The 16,376-nt window shown below is 40.5% G+C and overlaps 1 protein-coding gene and 1 pseudogene across 1 annotated transcript; both read left to right on the forward strand.

Moving 5' to 3' along the window:
• Nucleotides 1–7,202: 7,202 nt before the first annotated feature.
• Nucleotides 7,203–11,966, forward strand: LOC104442089 (FT-interacting protein 3). The gene is made up of 2 exons (XM_010055388.3): nt 7,203–7,466; nt 8,684–11,966. The coding sequence occupies exon 2, from the start codon at nt 8,764–8,766 to the stop codon at nt 11,761–11,763; it is 3,000 nt and encodes a 999-aa protein (XP_010053690.2). The 5' UTR covers nt 7,203–7,466; nt 8,684–8,763; the 3' UTR covers nt 11,764–11,966.
• Nucleotides 11,967–13,901: 1,935 nt separating this feature from the next.
• Nucleotides 13,902–15,683, forward strand: LOC104443211 (annotated as a pseudogene).
• The last annotated feature ends 693 nt before the right edge of the window (nt 15,684–16,376 follow it).

The raw sequence follows: 16,376 nt of genomic DNA on the forward strand, positions 1-16,376 counted from the left end.
AAACAAATCGATTCCATGGCTGATGATTTAAGCTGATGGCGTGAGCTCCACTGTAGGGGGGGCGATTTTTTTAAGCTGACAGGACGACTCTACCGGTCGAGAAAGTGACCTTATTTTTTTTCGTGTGGGTAGATTCCTAAAGAGTTTAGTGGCTGTCAAAAAAAAAAAAAGTTGCTCCTGCAAAAGATTATCAATCACTTGATTTCCGGTAATTTGTTGGTATCTTATCGATGCTTCAAAAAATTATCAACTATTTGTTACTGTTTGCACATAACCAACTTTTCTTCTTCTGTTTTTACTGGCATTTATTTATATTTCTTACGAATAGTTTAAATTTATCAACTTTTATGTGAAGCTACCGATCTTTACCCAAGTGATTTACAACCCACTGGATTTTCAATCTTCATTTGAGCTACTTATTAAAGTTTGTTTGACATTTTTATCCATTAACAACTCTACTTTAAGTTGCTTACTGATTTTCCTACTGGGTTACAAATTTTTATTTTGTCTAACATACCAACTCGTTACATTTACCAACCATTCTTTGAAAACTATCTACCTTAATTTGAGTGATTATCAATTTTATTTTTTTAACACTTACTGACGCTTATTAAACATAAGACAGAAAATCCGTATTTTTAATAGCAAAACCATAAAATTCTGCATTCTGGATTATTTCTCTCTTTCAGACAAACCCTCACCGCCCAGGGAGGTCGCTTTAATATAATATCTCATCGTATGGGGAAAAATATTGTACAGACTTTAGACTTTGGGGTGCCACGCTAAAGTATCCTTTAAATATAAACATTTTTATAAGTGCGTTTTGACCATGTCAAAGAAAGATAGAAGGTATCCCACGACAATCCAAGCGTCAAGAGAGACAACTTTCTGGTCTTTGATTATAATATATTCTCTTTGAATCGTTCAGTTGGTACCTTCAAGAAATGAACATAGTTGTGCCCTTAATACGAGATATTCATTTGAATAATAAGTGAAATAACCGGGATAATTATCAAAAAAGTTATCAACCTATTATATGTATATCAATTTAATTCTAATTTTTCAATTTGATGATTTAGTTTAAAATCTTTTGAAGATTTGTCAATGGAGCAATTTTGATCAATTTTGTCCACTAATCACTAACGTGAACACTAGCTATGTCACATAACTATTTTATGTAATACAGCTGGTGCTAATGTTTTTTTTTTCTTATAAAATTTTATTATTTTTTTCTTTCCAACTGTGGTAAAATTATTTACCAACAAACGATTTTTTTTTATTACAATGAAGATAAACCCCTCTAAAATCTCTTGTAAAATGATTAAATAAAATTTTAATATTAAATCAACGTGAGATTGAGATATACCATGCTTGCCAGTAAACTATTCTTTAAAAATTAATACAAGATGAGCTGTGCCCGCAGTATAAATATCCTTCCCTGCATTAGTAGAGATATTTATATTATTTAACGAAGAAATCATATTAGCTGTCGTAACCTGTGCAAATAGAATAGAATCTATGTTCTTCTCGTGTTTTGAGGACCCTCGCAATAGTTTCCGTCTGAAAAAACACGTCTCACCTTTTGTGAATTATAGAATATATAACATGAGTGAACGTGTATACCAATCTGTGGGCAAGTTTTTTTTTTTTTTTTATCAATTTTATCATTCCAGCTCCTCTACAATATATAAAGCGAAAGATGACGATGACGACCTATGTTTTTTTGTTCGTCTTGGTCAGATCTCACTGGAACATGCTTAGAAACCCTAATGGCTTTGTTGAGAGATAAACACTTTCTTTGTTTTTTGTTTTTTTTTTTTTGGGGGTAGAAGATAAGCACTCTTTGATTAGAAATATTGCCACGAGGTTCACGCCAACCGACGACGGCCATCCTCTACAAGAGGCAATGTCGGCACGTTTGCTTTTTGACGTCACAAATCTTGCTTCTTGAAATATTAACGTTGACGAGATTAGACTGTTCATATCTCGCGAGCATCGGTCTGTGTGCTCGGAGAATCCTGGACACCTCATTATCAGTGAAAACAAAGGGGATCAAAATTCTTACTAAATCCCACTACATCTTTCGTCACGTGCTTCCCTCACTTGTGAAGATGATATATTAGCAGTTTTTTTTAACACGCGGTTCACGATCTAATGCGGATCACTTCATACAACATTCTTTATTAGTGAGACAAGTGCTTTGGAAACCCTAAAATCTATTACGAAAATGTAATTGAGTTTTAAAATTTATAAAAAGTGTAATCAAATTTTAAAACTTACTAAATTAATCTAATTGAGTCTTTCCATTAATTCCGTCCAACTTGGCTAGCGAAAAACACTAACGTGGTTTTTTTCTTTCTATTTATGTGACGATGGTGTGATTAAAACAACATTGTTGGTCCAAATCTTATATTTAATGCAAATTTTATTTAAAATAAATAAATAAAATTTAAATTAAAGTCATGTCATCGCCACATAAAATAAAGAAAAAAAAAAATTCTATCAACATTTTTCGTTAAATAAGTTTTGATAGAATTAACGGAATAACTCGATTATACTAATTTGATAAGTTTTAAGATTTCATCACTTTTTGTAAGTGTACTTTTCCAAGAGGTTTTAGTGCAATGATTTTTCGGGATTTTTTAGTGCACTTATCACATCTTTATAGAGACTAAACAAAGGCAATGGGGACACGTAACATGTCCTGTGGCATTAAAGCTTTGGTAATGTGGGTTTAATGAAGGTAAAGTTCTTTCTGTGTTCTGCGACTCTATGTACAGCGGTGGAGGACGGAAGAGTACAGAACAATACGCATGCGACAAATGATTGGAGTGTAAATAATACAATTTGTCGAACGTTTTAGGACCACAGAACGATCCGAGGAATGGGCTCCACACGTTCATTCACTTGATGCCTCGCTTGGAATTTATCTGAGCTGAAAGTTACAAAGTCCCACGTGCCGTAATGATTTCAACGTGTTGCTTTCTTGCTACGCAAATAAAAGTTTATATGTTAACAATATGAATTTTATTAATACACACACATATATAGATATTTCTTGAAGAAAAGTCGAACCTTAATGAGACTCACCACCAACTCATCCATCCCAATTATTATTTGTCTTTTGTATGGTAATATATGTTCGCACTCTTATCTTTTGGGATTTAAATTCCAGTGGCGGAAGTTCTTCTATTTGAATTATCATAAAGGTGAGTTGAGATAAATTTGAAGAGAATAGGTGTATTAATTTAATTTAATGTGCAATAGTGTCCATAAATTTATAATTTATTCGATATAGTCCGTGAACTATTTAAAACGTTTAATCAGTCCTTAAATTATATGAAAATGTTTAATGTTGTATTTCTGTGAATTCAAGTTAACGGATTCTACCGATATAACTTTTAATCCATTAAGTCTAAAGAATAGACATAAAAAAAAAATTACTCATGAATTATTCAAGTAAATATTCATCTCAAATTATGATATATGATCCACATCATCAAATACTGATGGACAAATAAACACCCAAATTCTCTATTTCCCTTCTTAAAGTAGGTACATAAAGGATCAACATGCTAACTTATCATTTTTTTTACCCCAACTCAGCATATAATAATTTTTGTCATCAAATAATGTCTGATTTGTCATTTGAATAAATGGAATGATTATTTTGAATATTTACTAATAGTTTAAGGGCCACTTGTTACATTTCCTGTCAATAATAATACAACAACTGAAAGCTTTTCGACCCTATAATGTCTAGACTATCCGTGGAATGGGGACAATACATTCATTGATGGACCCTCGCTTACGGTCAACGCCACGTGCAATTTATAAATTGGACCGTCATTGTATGTTTGATATGGCTTTTAATGCTTGACTTTTTCTTCAAAATTTTAGAGCTGAAATCAAATTAAAATTTAGTCCAATTTTTCGACACCTAAATTTTAAAAAATTAGTGCATTTCAACAATGAATTAGATGTACATATTATTTACCAGTAAACTATATATATATAGACACACACACATACATATACATATTTTAAAATGAAGATAAATTGAGCTGTACCCACAACATTGGTATTCTCCCTGCATAAATGAAGAGATCAATGCCAATTAAGAAAGCAATCTTATTAGCCGCCATAACTTGTTCAATTAGATGATAGAATCTATCTTCTTCTTCGGTTTTGAAGACCATCGCAATAGCTTCTGTTTGATAAACACGTATTTTCTTTCATGAATTATAGAACATATAAGATGAGCAAACGTGTTTAGCAAATCTGATATGATCGAAAGATGACAATGCTGACCTATGTTTTTGGTTCTTCGGGGTCAACCCCAGAGGAACATGCTTAGAAACCCTGATGGTTTTATTAAGAGCTAAGCATTCCTTGATTGAAAATATGCAGTGAGGCTCACGCCAATGACGATCCTCCCCTTCGAGATTCAAATTTGGCATGTTTACTTCGAAATATAATTAGGGTTCTGAGACGAAAACAAAATTACTGATTTTTGGGTAGTAGAAATCTCGCTTTTGAGATCCCACTAGTAAATGTATTACATTCCACAATTAAGCATGTCTATACTTAAAATATACTATCCAAATTTTGTAAGAAATAGTCACATGGTCGAAAAGGTCGGGACATCTTATTATAAGTGGAAATAAAGAGTAATGGGATTATAAATAATCTTCTCGTATCTTTCCACATATGCCCGCTTTCTAACACGCGGCTCACGCTTTCACGCGGATCCCCGCGATATTCTACATTCCGTTTGCCGATTAAACAAGAAGCAGTGGGGAGTGGGGACACCCTTGCAGGTAGTGATCATGTCTTCTGGTGCTAAAAGCTCTGATAAATGGGATTTAATTAAGAAAAATATATGTCCGTCCTTCTTGGACTTTTATGCAGGTGGTGGGCGGTGGTTGATAGGCGCTCGAAACGTGCGAAACGGGTGAGCAACAGTACAATTTCTGAACGCGTTTCCCGACTACAGAACGATCGAACCGGCCGTGGAATGGGGCTTCACGCGGGCATTGACTCGACGACGCCTCGCCTGGGGTCGATGCCAAAATGCAATTTGTCTAGAAGGGATAAGTTTTGAAGTCCTACGTGTCGTTATGATTTCGACGTGATGCTTTCTTGCTAAGCAAATGGAAGGTCATGTCAACGATGTGATTTTTACCGATATTTTTATTTTCTTCAAGAGAAAAGTTGAATCCCAATGAGACCCACCACCCACTCATCCATCCCAATTATTATCTGCTTCTTGTATGGTAATATATGTTTGCATTGCTATCTTTTGTGATTAAATTCTAGTGGAGGAAGTTTCTTTTATTTGAATTATTATATAAATAAATTGAGATAAATTTGGAGAGAAGAGGCATTACTTTGGTCCGATGTGTAATATCGCCCATAAATTTTTAATTTTTCGATATAATTCCTGAATTATTGACAAATATTCAATCTAGTCCCAGATTAGCGGAGTACTTCGAATTCATTAAGATATCATTTCAATTCCAATTCGTTAAGATATAATTCCATGTCATCACATATCCAAGGACATGTTAAACGCATTAATTTTATGTTTCTATCTTTTAAATAGATGGATAAAAAGATAGACATATTATATCATAAGTTTAACACTCCAAACTCAGAATCTAAAATCCAAGTTATCAAATAATGTCTAATTTGTTAATTAATTGAATGAAATGATTATATCAAACATCTATCAATAAATTAGAAAATCATTTCCATCATTTTTTCCAAAGTAGAAGTACATAATCGAAAGTTTTTCAGGCCCTAAATGTACGAACCATCTGTGGAATGGGAGTCCCATGCATTCATTGATTGACCCTCACTTATGTTCAATGCCGAATGCAATTTATCTGAGAAAAGTAGTAAAGTCACATCGACTGTAGAGGAAAAAAGAATACAATATTAGGATTAAAAAACGATATTAGCAATATTTTTTTTCAAGAAAGGCCGAATCCTTATGAGACACGTCACCCAACTCATCCATTCTAAATACTATTGCTTTTCTTGCATGCTAATAAATCTTTGCATTCTTGTCTTTTGTGATTTAAATTCCAGTGGTGGAAGTTCTTTTATTTGAATTATTATATAGATGAATTGATATAAATTTGAAGAGAAGAGGCGTTACTTTGGTCAAATATTTAGATATTATTTGTGAACTTCTAATTTATTCAATAAAGTCCTTGAATTATTGGTAATTATTCAATTAAGTCATTAAATTATATGAAAACACTTAATATTGTTCTTCCATAAATTCACGTTAACGGACTCTACTGATGCAGCTTCCAACTCGTTAAGTTTAAACTGTGGACCACAAAAAAAAGAAGAAGTAACACGTGGATTATTCAAATAAAATATTTATCCCAAATCAAAATATATAGTCCACATCATCAAATATCAATGGACATTTTTCAAAAGTAGATGAATAAAAGATGGATATGTTGACTCATCATTTTTAATACTTTAACTTAGCATATAATCTATGTCCTTAAATAACGTCTAATTAGTTGTTTGAATAAATTGAATGATTATATTGAACATGTACCAATAATTTAAGGGTTATTTGTGTAAATTACCCTAAGCAATAGCGCAAACAACTGAAAAATGTTCGACTCCACGATGTGCAAAACTGACCCCACGCGATCGTTGATTGACCTGACCCTCCTTTATGGTAAATGCCAAATGCAGTTTTCCCGAGAAGAGTTAGAAACTGGACCCCATTGTACGTTTGATATGGCTTTCTTTTAGTGCACGGCTTTCTTTTTCGGACTTTTAGAGCTGAAATCGAATTAGAATTTAGCCCAATTTCTCGACACCTAAATTTAGAAATATATATTAAAAAAAAGTACTTAAGATCGACATGATGTTCCTTGCTCCGGAATTTTTTTTAAAAAAAAGGCTCTCGATTTTCACAGAATAGTCTTTTTGACTGCGTAAAAGCTATTAAATAATTTACTATAGTGTTGGTAATTTATTATAATTTTCTTTGGTAGAAATGATCGAAGTGAGAAAATAATTAAAAAAAACAGCTGGGAAGAAAAATCCCCCAAATAATTGATGGCTTGGGCGCGTTTCGTGAAGAAACTACGGTTGAATACGTAAACGGGAATCGCCGCATTAGAAAAACAACACGCAGAAGAAGCCAAAGAAGCGACAAAAAGACGACTTCCTTCCTTCTTCTTCCTCCTCCTCCTCATCCTCGTCCTCCTCCACCATTCAAAGGCTCGTTTTCGACGACTCTGCTCTCTCTCTCTCTCTCTCTCTCTCTACCCTCCTTCTGCGAACCATCGCGGATACGTTTTCGAGGCACGACTCTGTTATAAGTATGCGGAGGAGCCGGTCACGCTTTGCAAACATCGCGGGCTTTGCTTGTTTCCGCTCTCCAGAGCTCGAGTTTTCTCACTTGTCAAGCTCTTAAACCTCGAGAAAAGGTCAGTTTCCGTTTGTTCATTGGAGATTTTCATTTGGGTCCTCTTCGGTTGCTCGGTGCGTGCCGGAAGTCGGCTTGTGTCCATCTGGGTCTTCTCCTGATGATCGTTTCATGACGTGCGAGATCGACTTCTTTCGAAAAGTTGGAGCTTTTGTGCTTTCTTCTTGCTTTGTTCGGAGTAATTCGCGGGATTTGTGATCGTTTCCGCGGATAAAAATCTCTCCTTTTATCTGGCTTTTCGGGTGCTTAGTTCATGCTTGTCTGGATTTTAAAAAGGAAGAGACTTTGTAGATCGTAAGCATCGTTGACCTCATCTTTTCCGAGGAAATTTGTTGTGGAAGCAATTTTTTTTTGTCGGATACAAGGAAGCGGTGTCTTTGCTCTGTTTTAGTTATAGCTGAAATTCTGGTGAATATACGGTGATAAAGTTCATGCTCTGTTTTTTCTTTTCTTCAGAGCAAACTGAGGGCAGAATTTGTAAAACTAATTCGTGGGCTGATTGAAGATACCAAATATTCTTATTGCCTTTCCTTTTCGGTTCCCCAGAAAGATCATGGGAGGAACTTGGATGCTTGATGAGTGTCGGAATCTGAAATGAATATGCTCTTCTTCCCCTCGTTCAAATACTTAGCAAAACATACGCCTTTTCGATCTTTGACTTTATCTGTCCCCTTTTTTTGATTTTTCATGGTGGCGTCTCGTTCATGGCTGTTGAGACTCTAGATGTTTTAGTTTGGATTCGACAAGTAAAAAGCAAAGTTTGAAAGGAGAATCAAGCCATAACCATATGGAGCAAATTCATATTGCATTTTCTTTCTGATAGGATATTTATGACTTTTCCTGTACTTTCCTCTATATGTTCGATTGAAAACTTTGGCTTTCTGTGCATCACATGCCTGCCTATTAAGTTGCTGTACTCTTCTTTCTGTCGCATTTTTTATTCACTAATAGAGAAGATATTCTGTTTATCTCACCAATTGACGGAATCTTTTTGTATTAAGTTGCTTTGATGAGAGGAGTTAACAAGGTTTGTGAGGCATCTGAAGTGAACGTCATGATCTTTGTTGGCTGATTGATTTACCGCTTGTTTATGAACAATGCTTCTTTCAACTCTTTCCTTCGATGTCCTTTTTTTTTTTTTTCACTCTGTATCTTTTCCGCAATTTTATTCTCATTTTTATGGCCATCATTTTTGACTGGTTTTTTAATCCCTTGCAGGTATAAGTTGCATTTGAAATTTTCTGCTAGCTGCAGTAAGTGGTTCTTGCTTCAATCGAGTTGTCAGTTTGCTAGATCCCATGAGTAGTCTCAGGCTTGGCGTGGAGGTAGTGAGTGCGCATGATCTTGTTCCCAAAGATGGGCAAGATTCTTCCGGTGTTTATGTGGAGCTCCAATTTGAGGGTCAAAAATTTCGCACCTCTTTGAAAGAGAGAGATCTTAGTCCAGTCTGGAATGAAAACTTCTACTTCAACGTCACCAACCCTAGCAACCTCCGCGACCTTACCCTTGATGCCTATGTCTACAGCCACAATAAAGCCACCGACAAGAAGTCCTTCCTTGGAAAAGTTTCCCTTACTGGGTCATCATTCGTGCCACTCTCGGATGCTGTCGTCCTCCATTACCCCCTCGAAAAACAAAGAATTTGGTCACGGGTGAAGGGAGAGCTTGGCTTGAAAGTTTTCGTAACAGATGATTCTTACATGAGCTCCTCAAATCCACGGCATACAACGCAGTCTACCATGAATGTCGACCCACTTTCAGCTGAATCAATTCCAAATACCTCCTCCAATGAAAGAGGCGAGTCAAGGCGTACTTTCCGTCACCTTCCAAACTCAGACCGCCGAAAACAAAATGACAATACATTTGCAGCAGGTCCCCCGCCAAAACCAAACGTGGGGTCTTATGAGATGAGATCCGGACCACGGCCTCCAAATATAGTCAACACTTATGCTGGCTCAATGCCTATGCAACCAGGGGAGTATTCTGTGAAAGAAACAAGCCCCTATCTTGGCGGTGGCCGAATTGTTGGAGGGCGAGTAATACCTTCTGACAGGCCGAACAGTACCTATGACCTTGTTGAAAAGATGCAATACCTGTTTGTTCGAGTCGTAAAAGCCCGTGATCTTCCTGCTAAGGATGTAACAGGAAGCCTTGATCCGTATGTGGAAGTTAGAGTGGGGAACTATAAAGGAACTACAAAGTATTTTGAAAGGAAGCAAAACCCAGAGTGGAATGAGGTGTTTGCGTTTGCAAAGGACCAGTTACAGACATCTGTGCTCGAGGTTGTGGTCATGGACAAAGATCTTGTAATGGATGACTTTGTGGGTTTAGTTCGCTTGGATACTTACGAGATTCCCACTAGAGTTCCACCTGACAGCCCGTTAGCTCCTGAATGGTATAGGCTTGAAGATGAGAATGGGGAGAAGATAAGAAAAGGGGAACTGATGCTCGCTGTTTGGTATGGCACACAGGCAGATGAAGCTTTTCCTGAAGCTTGGCACTCAGATGCTTCTGCTGCAACTGATCCAACTCCAGGTATCTATGGCCATACTCGTGGCAAGGTCTACCACTCGCCTAAATTGTGGTATGTACGTGTTTTCATAATTGAGGCACAAGACCTGCTAGTGTCGGACAAGGGCCGCTTCCCTGATGCATATGTTAGGGTGCAGATAGGTAATCAGGTGTTCAAGACAAAACCAGTTCAGGCTCGGACTATGAATCCCGTGTGGAGAGAGGAAATGCTGTTTGTTGCTGCCGAGCCCTTTGAAGAGCCTTTGGTTCTTACAATTGAAGACCGTTTAGCTTCCACTAAGGAGGAAACTATTGGGAAAGTTATTGTACCACTGACCCAAGTTCACAGGCGTGCCGATGACAAACCTGTGCGCAGCCGCTGGTTCAACCTTGAAAAGTCAACATCGGCTGCCATGGATGCCGATGCAGGAAAGAAGGACAAGTTCTACACCAGATTGCATGTGCAAGTCTGCCTTGAAGGAGGGTATCATGTGCTCGATGAGTCCGCGTACTACAGCACTGACCTCAGACCGACCGCAAAGCCACTGTGGAAGAATTCCATAGGGGTCTTGGAACTTGGGATTCTCAATGCTGACGGGCTTCACCCAGTGAAGACGAGAGATGGTAAGGGTGCATCAGACACTTATTGTGTAGCAAAGTATGGCCAAAAGTGGGTGCGAACTAGGACCATAATCAACAGCCTGAGTCCCAAATACAATGAGCAGTACACATGGGAAGTTTATGATCCAGCAACTGTTCTAGTTGTGGGAGTTTTCGACAATAGTCAGATAAATGGCAGTAACAAAGATACTAAGATCGGGAAGGTTCGGATTCGGCTATCTACTCTCGAGACTGGTCGTGTGTATACACACTCCTATCCACTTCTAGCACTTCACCCGTCTGGGGTAAAAAAGATGGGTGAGTTACATTTGGCGATAAGATTTTCATGCACGTCACTAGTGAATATGATGTATATCTACTCTCGGCCACTTCTACCGAAGATGCACTACATTAGGCCGTTGACCCCAATGCAACAGGACATGTTGCGTCACCAAGCGGTCACCTTGGTGGCGGCTCGTCTCAGTCGGGCCGAGCCTCCCCTAAGGAGGGAAGTAGTTGAATACATGTCTGATGCACACTCCCATTTATGGAGCATGAGGCGGAGCAAGGCGAACTTTTTTAGGCTGATGTCAGTTTTCTCAGGATTACTTGCTTTTGGGAAATGGTTTGGGGAGGTGTGCAAATGGAAAAACCCTGTGACGACCGTCCTTGTGCATGTTCTCTTTGGGATGCTCGTGCTGTTTCCAGAGTTGATCTTGCCAACTGCTTTCTTGTACATGTTCATAATAGGTCTTTGGAATTACCGGTATCGGCCAAGACATCCCCCTCATATGAACACAAGAATATCTTATGCGGATGGTGTTCCTCCAGATGAGCTCGACGAAGAATTTGACACGTTTCCAACCAGTCGAAGCCCGGATGTAGTTCGATTCCGCTATGATCGTTTGAGGAGTGTCGCAGGAAAGGTTCAGTCTGTGGTAGGTGATATCGCAAGCCAAGGCGAGCGATTCCAAGCACTAATAAGCTGGCGAGACCCTCGCGCCACAGTCATCTTCTTGCTATTTTCTCTCGTGGCAGCAACCGTGTTGTATGCAACACCTTTCCAGGTTGTGGCTCTCATTTGCGGGACTTATGTCATGAGGCACCCTAGGTTACGGCACAAGGTGCCCTCTGCGCCTATCAATTTCTTCAAGCGACTGCCTGCTCACACGGACAGTATGTTGTAGATAGATGTTTGGTTTTGGACTCTGAGATCTTTTCCTTCATTGGAACAACTGTTCTGCTCAGTTTTTTCCTCCCAAATTATGCAGTGTGTGTCTCGTGTTTCTGTGAATTCTTGTTTGATTGCTTTAGCTCTGTAATTATACTGGCAATGTTGTAAACAAGTATAACTTGTTCATATGACATCCCTTGAAGAAGTCTTCCGCTCTCTCTGATCCCCTACAGTTGGTTCTGTTGATCTAATTTTTAGTCGAAAATGGCAGAACTTATATTTACTTTCTGCATCCAAGGGCTCGCCCCAGGAAGTAGGTTCATCCTTATCTACTTGACCAAGGAAGCAGAGGAGCTCGATTGGCGAATGAAGCGCGTTTGTTTGATTCTAATGATCTGTCTGGCATTATACTTAATTAACTGAATGCCAGAATGTCATGGAAATTGAAGTAGCATCATCCTATCCTTGTTTTCTAGGATCAACTCACTTTCTATGAGAGGGTATATTAACATTCACTTCCAACTTCCTAATTCATTCTCAGTTACAGCATCCCATAGTCTTCATAGCCAGTAGATGAGCGAAGGCGTGGATAAGATTATGAAAAGTACACTTCTGTTTAGCAGTCGAAAACCATTAAGTTTGTCGTAAATTATTCTGAGCATAGCACCATCTCGTGGTTCTCTTTATAGTTACCTCTTGTGTCTACCTCTCGTTGACACAGCAGCCCAGAAACCAGATGGAAATGAAAGCACGGACTAATCAAAACCATACCACCAACCACCTTACAGAGCACATCCTAATCCTTTACATGTCATTCTTCAGTATGTTCATCGACCGCACTTGATGCGTTAGAACAGTAGACATCCAGTACAGCCCTGTCGCTAAGTGGCGCTTCCATAGCCATCTGAACTGCTTTAGACGCTGCGACAATGTCATCACGACACGGAGGCTGGTGAATGATCAGCTTCGCAACCACCTGTAGAGTCACACCGATCCACTGCCTTGGCCTCGACGCTTCTCCCATTTGGATAGATGGTAATATACTCTTCAAGCACATGCTCCGGTGTCAGGTGCTCAAACCACCCTGTTGATGGTCAGTCTCAGGAACTCCTTATCACACTCGGATAGCCCGCCACCATGACCGCCTTTTCGAAGCCATTGAGAGTTAAGAGTAGCTTTGGTCGGATGGGAAACATGAGGCGAGCACTTGTGTGTTTGTTGACACCTGAATTTTTTGGTGACCCAGTTAGTCAGTTAAATTACATGTAAATATTATGGGCATTTGTATTCAAATTGAACCAACCGCAGATGGACTCGTAAGGCAGAGGGACCTGAGCTCGATTACACTAAGACCCGTGCGTAAACTAAAAATTTGGCCCAAAGCCCATTTCATGGCCCGAATCCCTTAAGGTGAGAAAATTATCGATTTGAGCAAACTTGGAGAGAAATTAACTTCGGTACAAAGGCAATAATATTTATTGAAAAAAATTAAATATCTTCATGTGTCCGTGAGCCGCAAGGAAACGTGGACATGAAATTATATAAATATATATTATAATATAAAGTATATATGCATTCAAAATAGGAAAGCAGATCACGTCTTTTCCCTAGGCCGCCTTTGCTTACATAAGGAACCTAGGACCGACAATGCACATGCACACGCGCGTTCTCTTTCCTCGTACCGCAGAACGCCCGCCGCGGATTGGCCGGAAGACCGATCGTCTCCGGCGAATCCTGCGCAAGCTTCCTCCGTCCCGTTCGGCTTCACGTGAGCAGTTTCCAGCCGGAGCTCTCCTCGGCGACCGTTCGAGCCAAAGCCGGATCCTACGGATAGCGCCGACGTGCCCGGCCCAAGCCGCGCCTCTCTCTCCCCGGCGAGCACCCGAACCGACACCCGGTCACGGCGACGCTCCTCAAGCTCGGCCCGTCGCCGCCTCGCCGAACGATACCCCTGGACCATCTCCGATGCCGGCGACTTCGGAGTAACGTCCGGCCCTCGAACCGCCGCGAGCCCATTGTCTACTAAGCTCGGTTTCGCCAGTAGCACGACCCCGTCGTTGCTGCTTGGTTTTGCTCGCCGCTGCTCTTCCCGCCGGACGTCGCGGCACCCACCATGGGCATCCACTTGTTGTTGGCTAACCTGCTAGCCGGATGGGGGTGCATTCGCATGGAAGCAAGAGAGAGACGTCCTCTTCTTCGGAGAGGAACGGGAAGCGAAGCCGAAGCAGAAGAAGGGAAAGATCGGATGGTTCAGTATCGGAGTCCGTAAGCGGACGGGGACGGGTTATTACGGAGGAAGAGATTGAGGCGTACAAAGTGGAGAGGGCACTGAAGAACGCCACGCGCGTTGCCGAGAAGTTGAAGTCGCAGTCAGTTGTTGCTGGTTACTCCAATGCTTCGAATCCTTTCGGTGATTCAAACCTCGGTGAGATGTTCGTATGGAAAAAGAAGATTGAGCGGGATGTCGCCCTCGGTGCAGATCTCGACATGTTCTCTGTCAAAGCAGCGAAGAAGAGGCTGAGAGAATGCATGGCGGAGATTGAGAAGGGGAAGAAGAGAAGGGATGAAAGAGCGCTTGGAAAGGCTCAGCATGAGGAGAATTTGGCCATGCTAGACAGAGAGCGTGCTCAAGCAGAGTTTCAAGATCGGGAGAAGAAAGAAAAGGAGTTTCATTTTCATCAAAGCAAAGTCAGGTCCGAGATCAGACTGCGCGAAGGGCGTGCGAAAGCAATCGATATTCTATCCAAGCAACTCAATGGTTCAAATGATCTGGATATCGAATTGAAAGAACCTTGGGTCGTCTTCGATGGGTTAACAATGAAAGAAATGGAAGAGCTTCGCGGCGACATCGAAATGCATCTCGATTTTGACACACAGACGCCGATTCATGTGGAGTACTGGAAGTCACTCCTCGTGGTTTGCGATTGGGAGCTGGCAGAAGCTAGGAAGGAGGACGCATTCGATCTAGCCAGACCGCGTGGGGCGGAGCCTCCTGCCGAGTTGCTTGCAGAAGAAAGGGAGTGCATCCCAGCACCGAAGCAGATGTGAGGGACTATCTGCATGATAAGACCTGGCGAGAATTGGAGCATATGCATGCTGGTGTCGAGACTCGGCTGCATTCCGGCACGGCTAAGGTCGTGGAGTTCTGGGAGGTCATGCTCAGACGCATCCCCATATACAAGGCGAAGGCTTTCTTGAAAGAATTTCATGCGAACATGCTGCGCAGGCATCTTCCGCATCTGGAGCTGCCTGCGGATGTCGTTGAAAAAATAGAAACTGCTGATGTCCTTGGTCCTATACAAGAAGTTGTGCCGGATGATGAAGGATCAATGTCCCCAGAACCCTTTCCTAGAGGAGAGATGATGGAGCCGGAAGAGGAGGTGGGATCATTTTCTCCGCGACTGCTGCACAGTGACGAAACTGAAGGGGCTGTCGACCCTGAAGAGGACAGGGCTGCATTGGAACGGAAAAGGATGGAGGTACAAATGGGAGCCATGAAGGAAGGTAATGCAGTTTTCAGCACTGATGCGGAGGTGAATCTGGGCTTTCTGGTTTATGGCTGGCAAGATAAGTATCGACCGAGAAAACCGAAATATTTCAACCGTGTCCACACCGGATATGAGTGGAATAAGTATAACACATTACGATCACGACAATCCGCCTCCAAAGACAGTGCAAGGGTATAAGTTCAACATCTTTTACCCTGACCTTGTCGACAAAACTAAGGCCCCGAGATACTTTATCGAAAAGGATGGGAATAGCACAGAGACTTGCATCATTCGGTTCCACGCTGGGCCCCCATATGAGGACATTGCTTTTAGGATTGTGCTCAAGGACTGGGAATATTCAAACAAGAAGGGATTCAGATGCACTTTTGAAAGAGGGATTTTGCAAGTCTATTTCAACTTCAAACGGTATAACTATCGTCGATGAACAGATTTTTCTTTTTCTATGGAAACCGTGGGCAAGAACACTTACTACTTGTTTTGAATCATCTCTGGCAACATTGGGAATTGCCGGTGGGATGTGGAGTTTAATTACTGCCGGCATTCTTATGGTACTTCTGTTGCAGCATATTAGGATTCAAATATGTGCAGATAGGTGACATGAACTAAATACTTTAATGATGAACGATGTTAGTGTTTTGCTCTGGGACTTTATGCCATGTACCTTCTACCTTTTAAACCCCGCTTCCTGGCCAATTTGGCTTAATTCCTGCCAGCATTCTTAATTCTCGTCTTGTTATATTTTGGCGGAGGTGGATATGCAACCTTGAATCTGTTTGCTGTAAAAGACTCATTTCCTGTTTCCAAGTCTACAACATCAAATGAGTCGGTCTCATGAAAATATCACAAGGTTGGCCTTTTGTAGAGCAAGGATTGGAACTTCATACGTATTCCTTTCCTTGTAAGTTGATTAGAACGATGTACCCCGAAAAGGGCCATTCCAGGTACAACTACAGAGCCAGAACAAAAGGTGAACTCTCATCATTTCGACTGATATGGTGATGGAGAAGAGTGAATCCTGTTTGACATTTTCTTCTGTTAGAAGACTCATTTCTTCCCCCCCGCCTTTCAGTTCCTCTAGAATTTTAAGTTGCTGTAAATTCAATGAGACGAGCTTTTG

The sequence above is a fragment of the Eucalyptus grandis genome, chromosome 4 (assembly GCF_016545825.1).
Source record: "Eucalyptus grandis isolate ANBG69807.140 chromosome 4, ASM1654582v1, whole genome shotgun sequence".
NCBI classification, from domain to species: domain Eukaryota; kingdom Viridiplantae; phylum Streptophyta; class Magnoliopsida; order Myrtales; family Myrtaceae; genus Eucalyptus; species Eucalyptus grandis.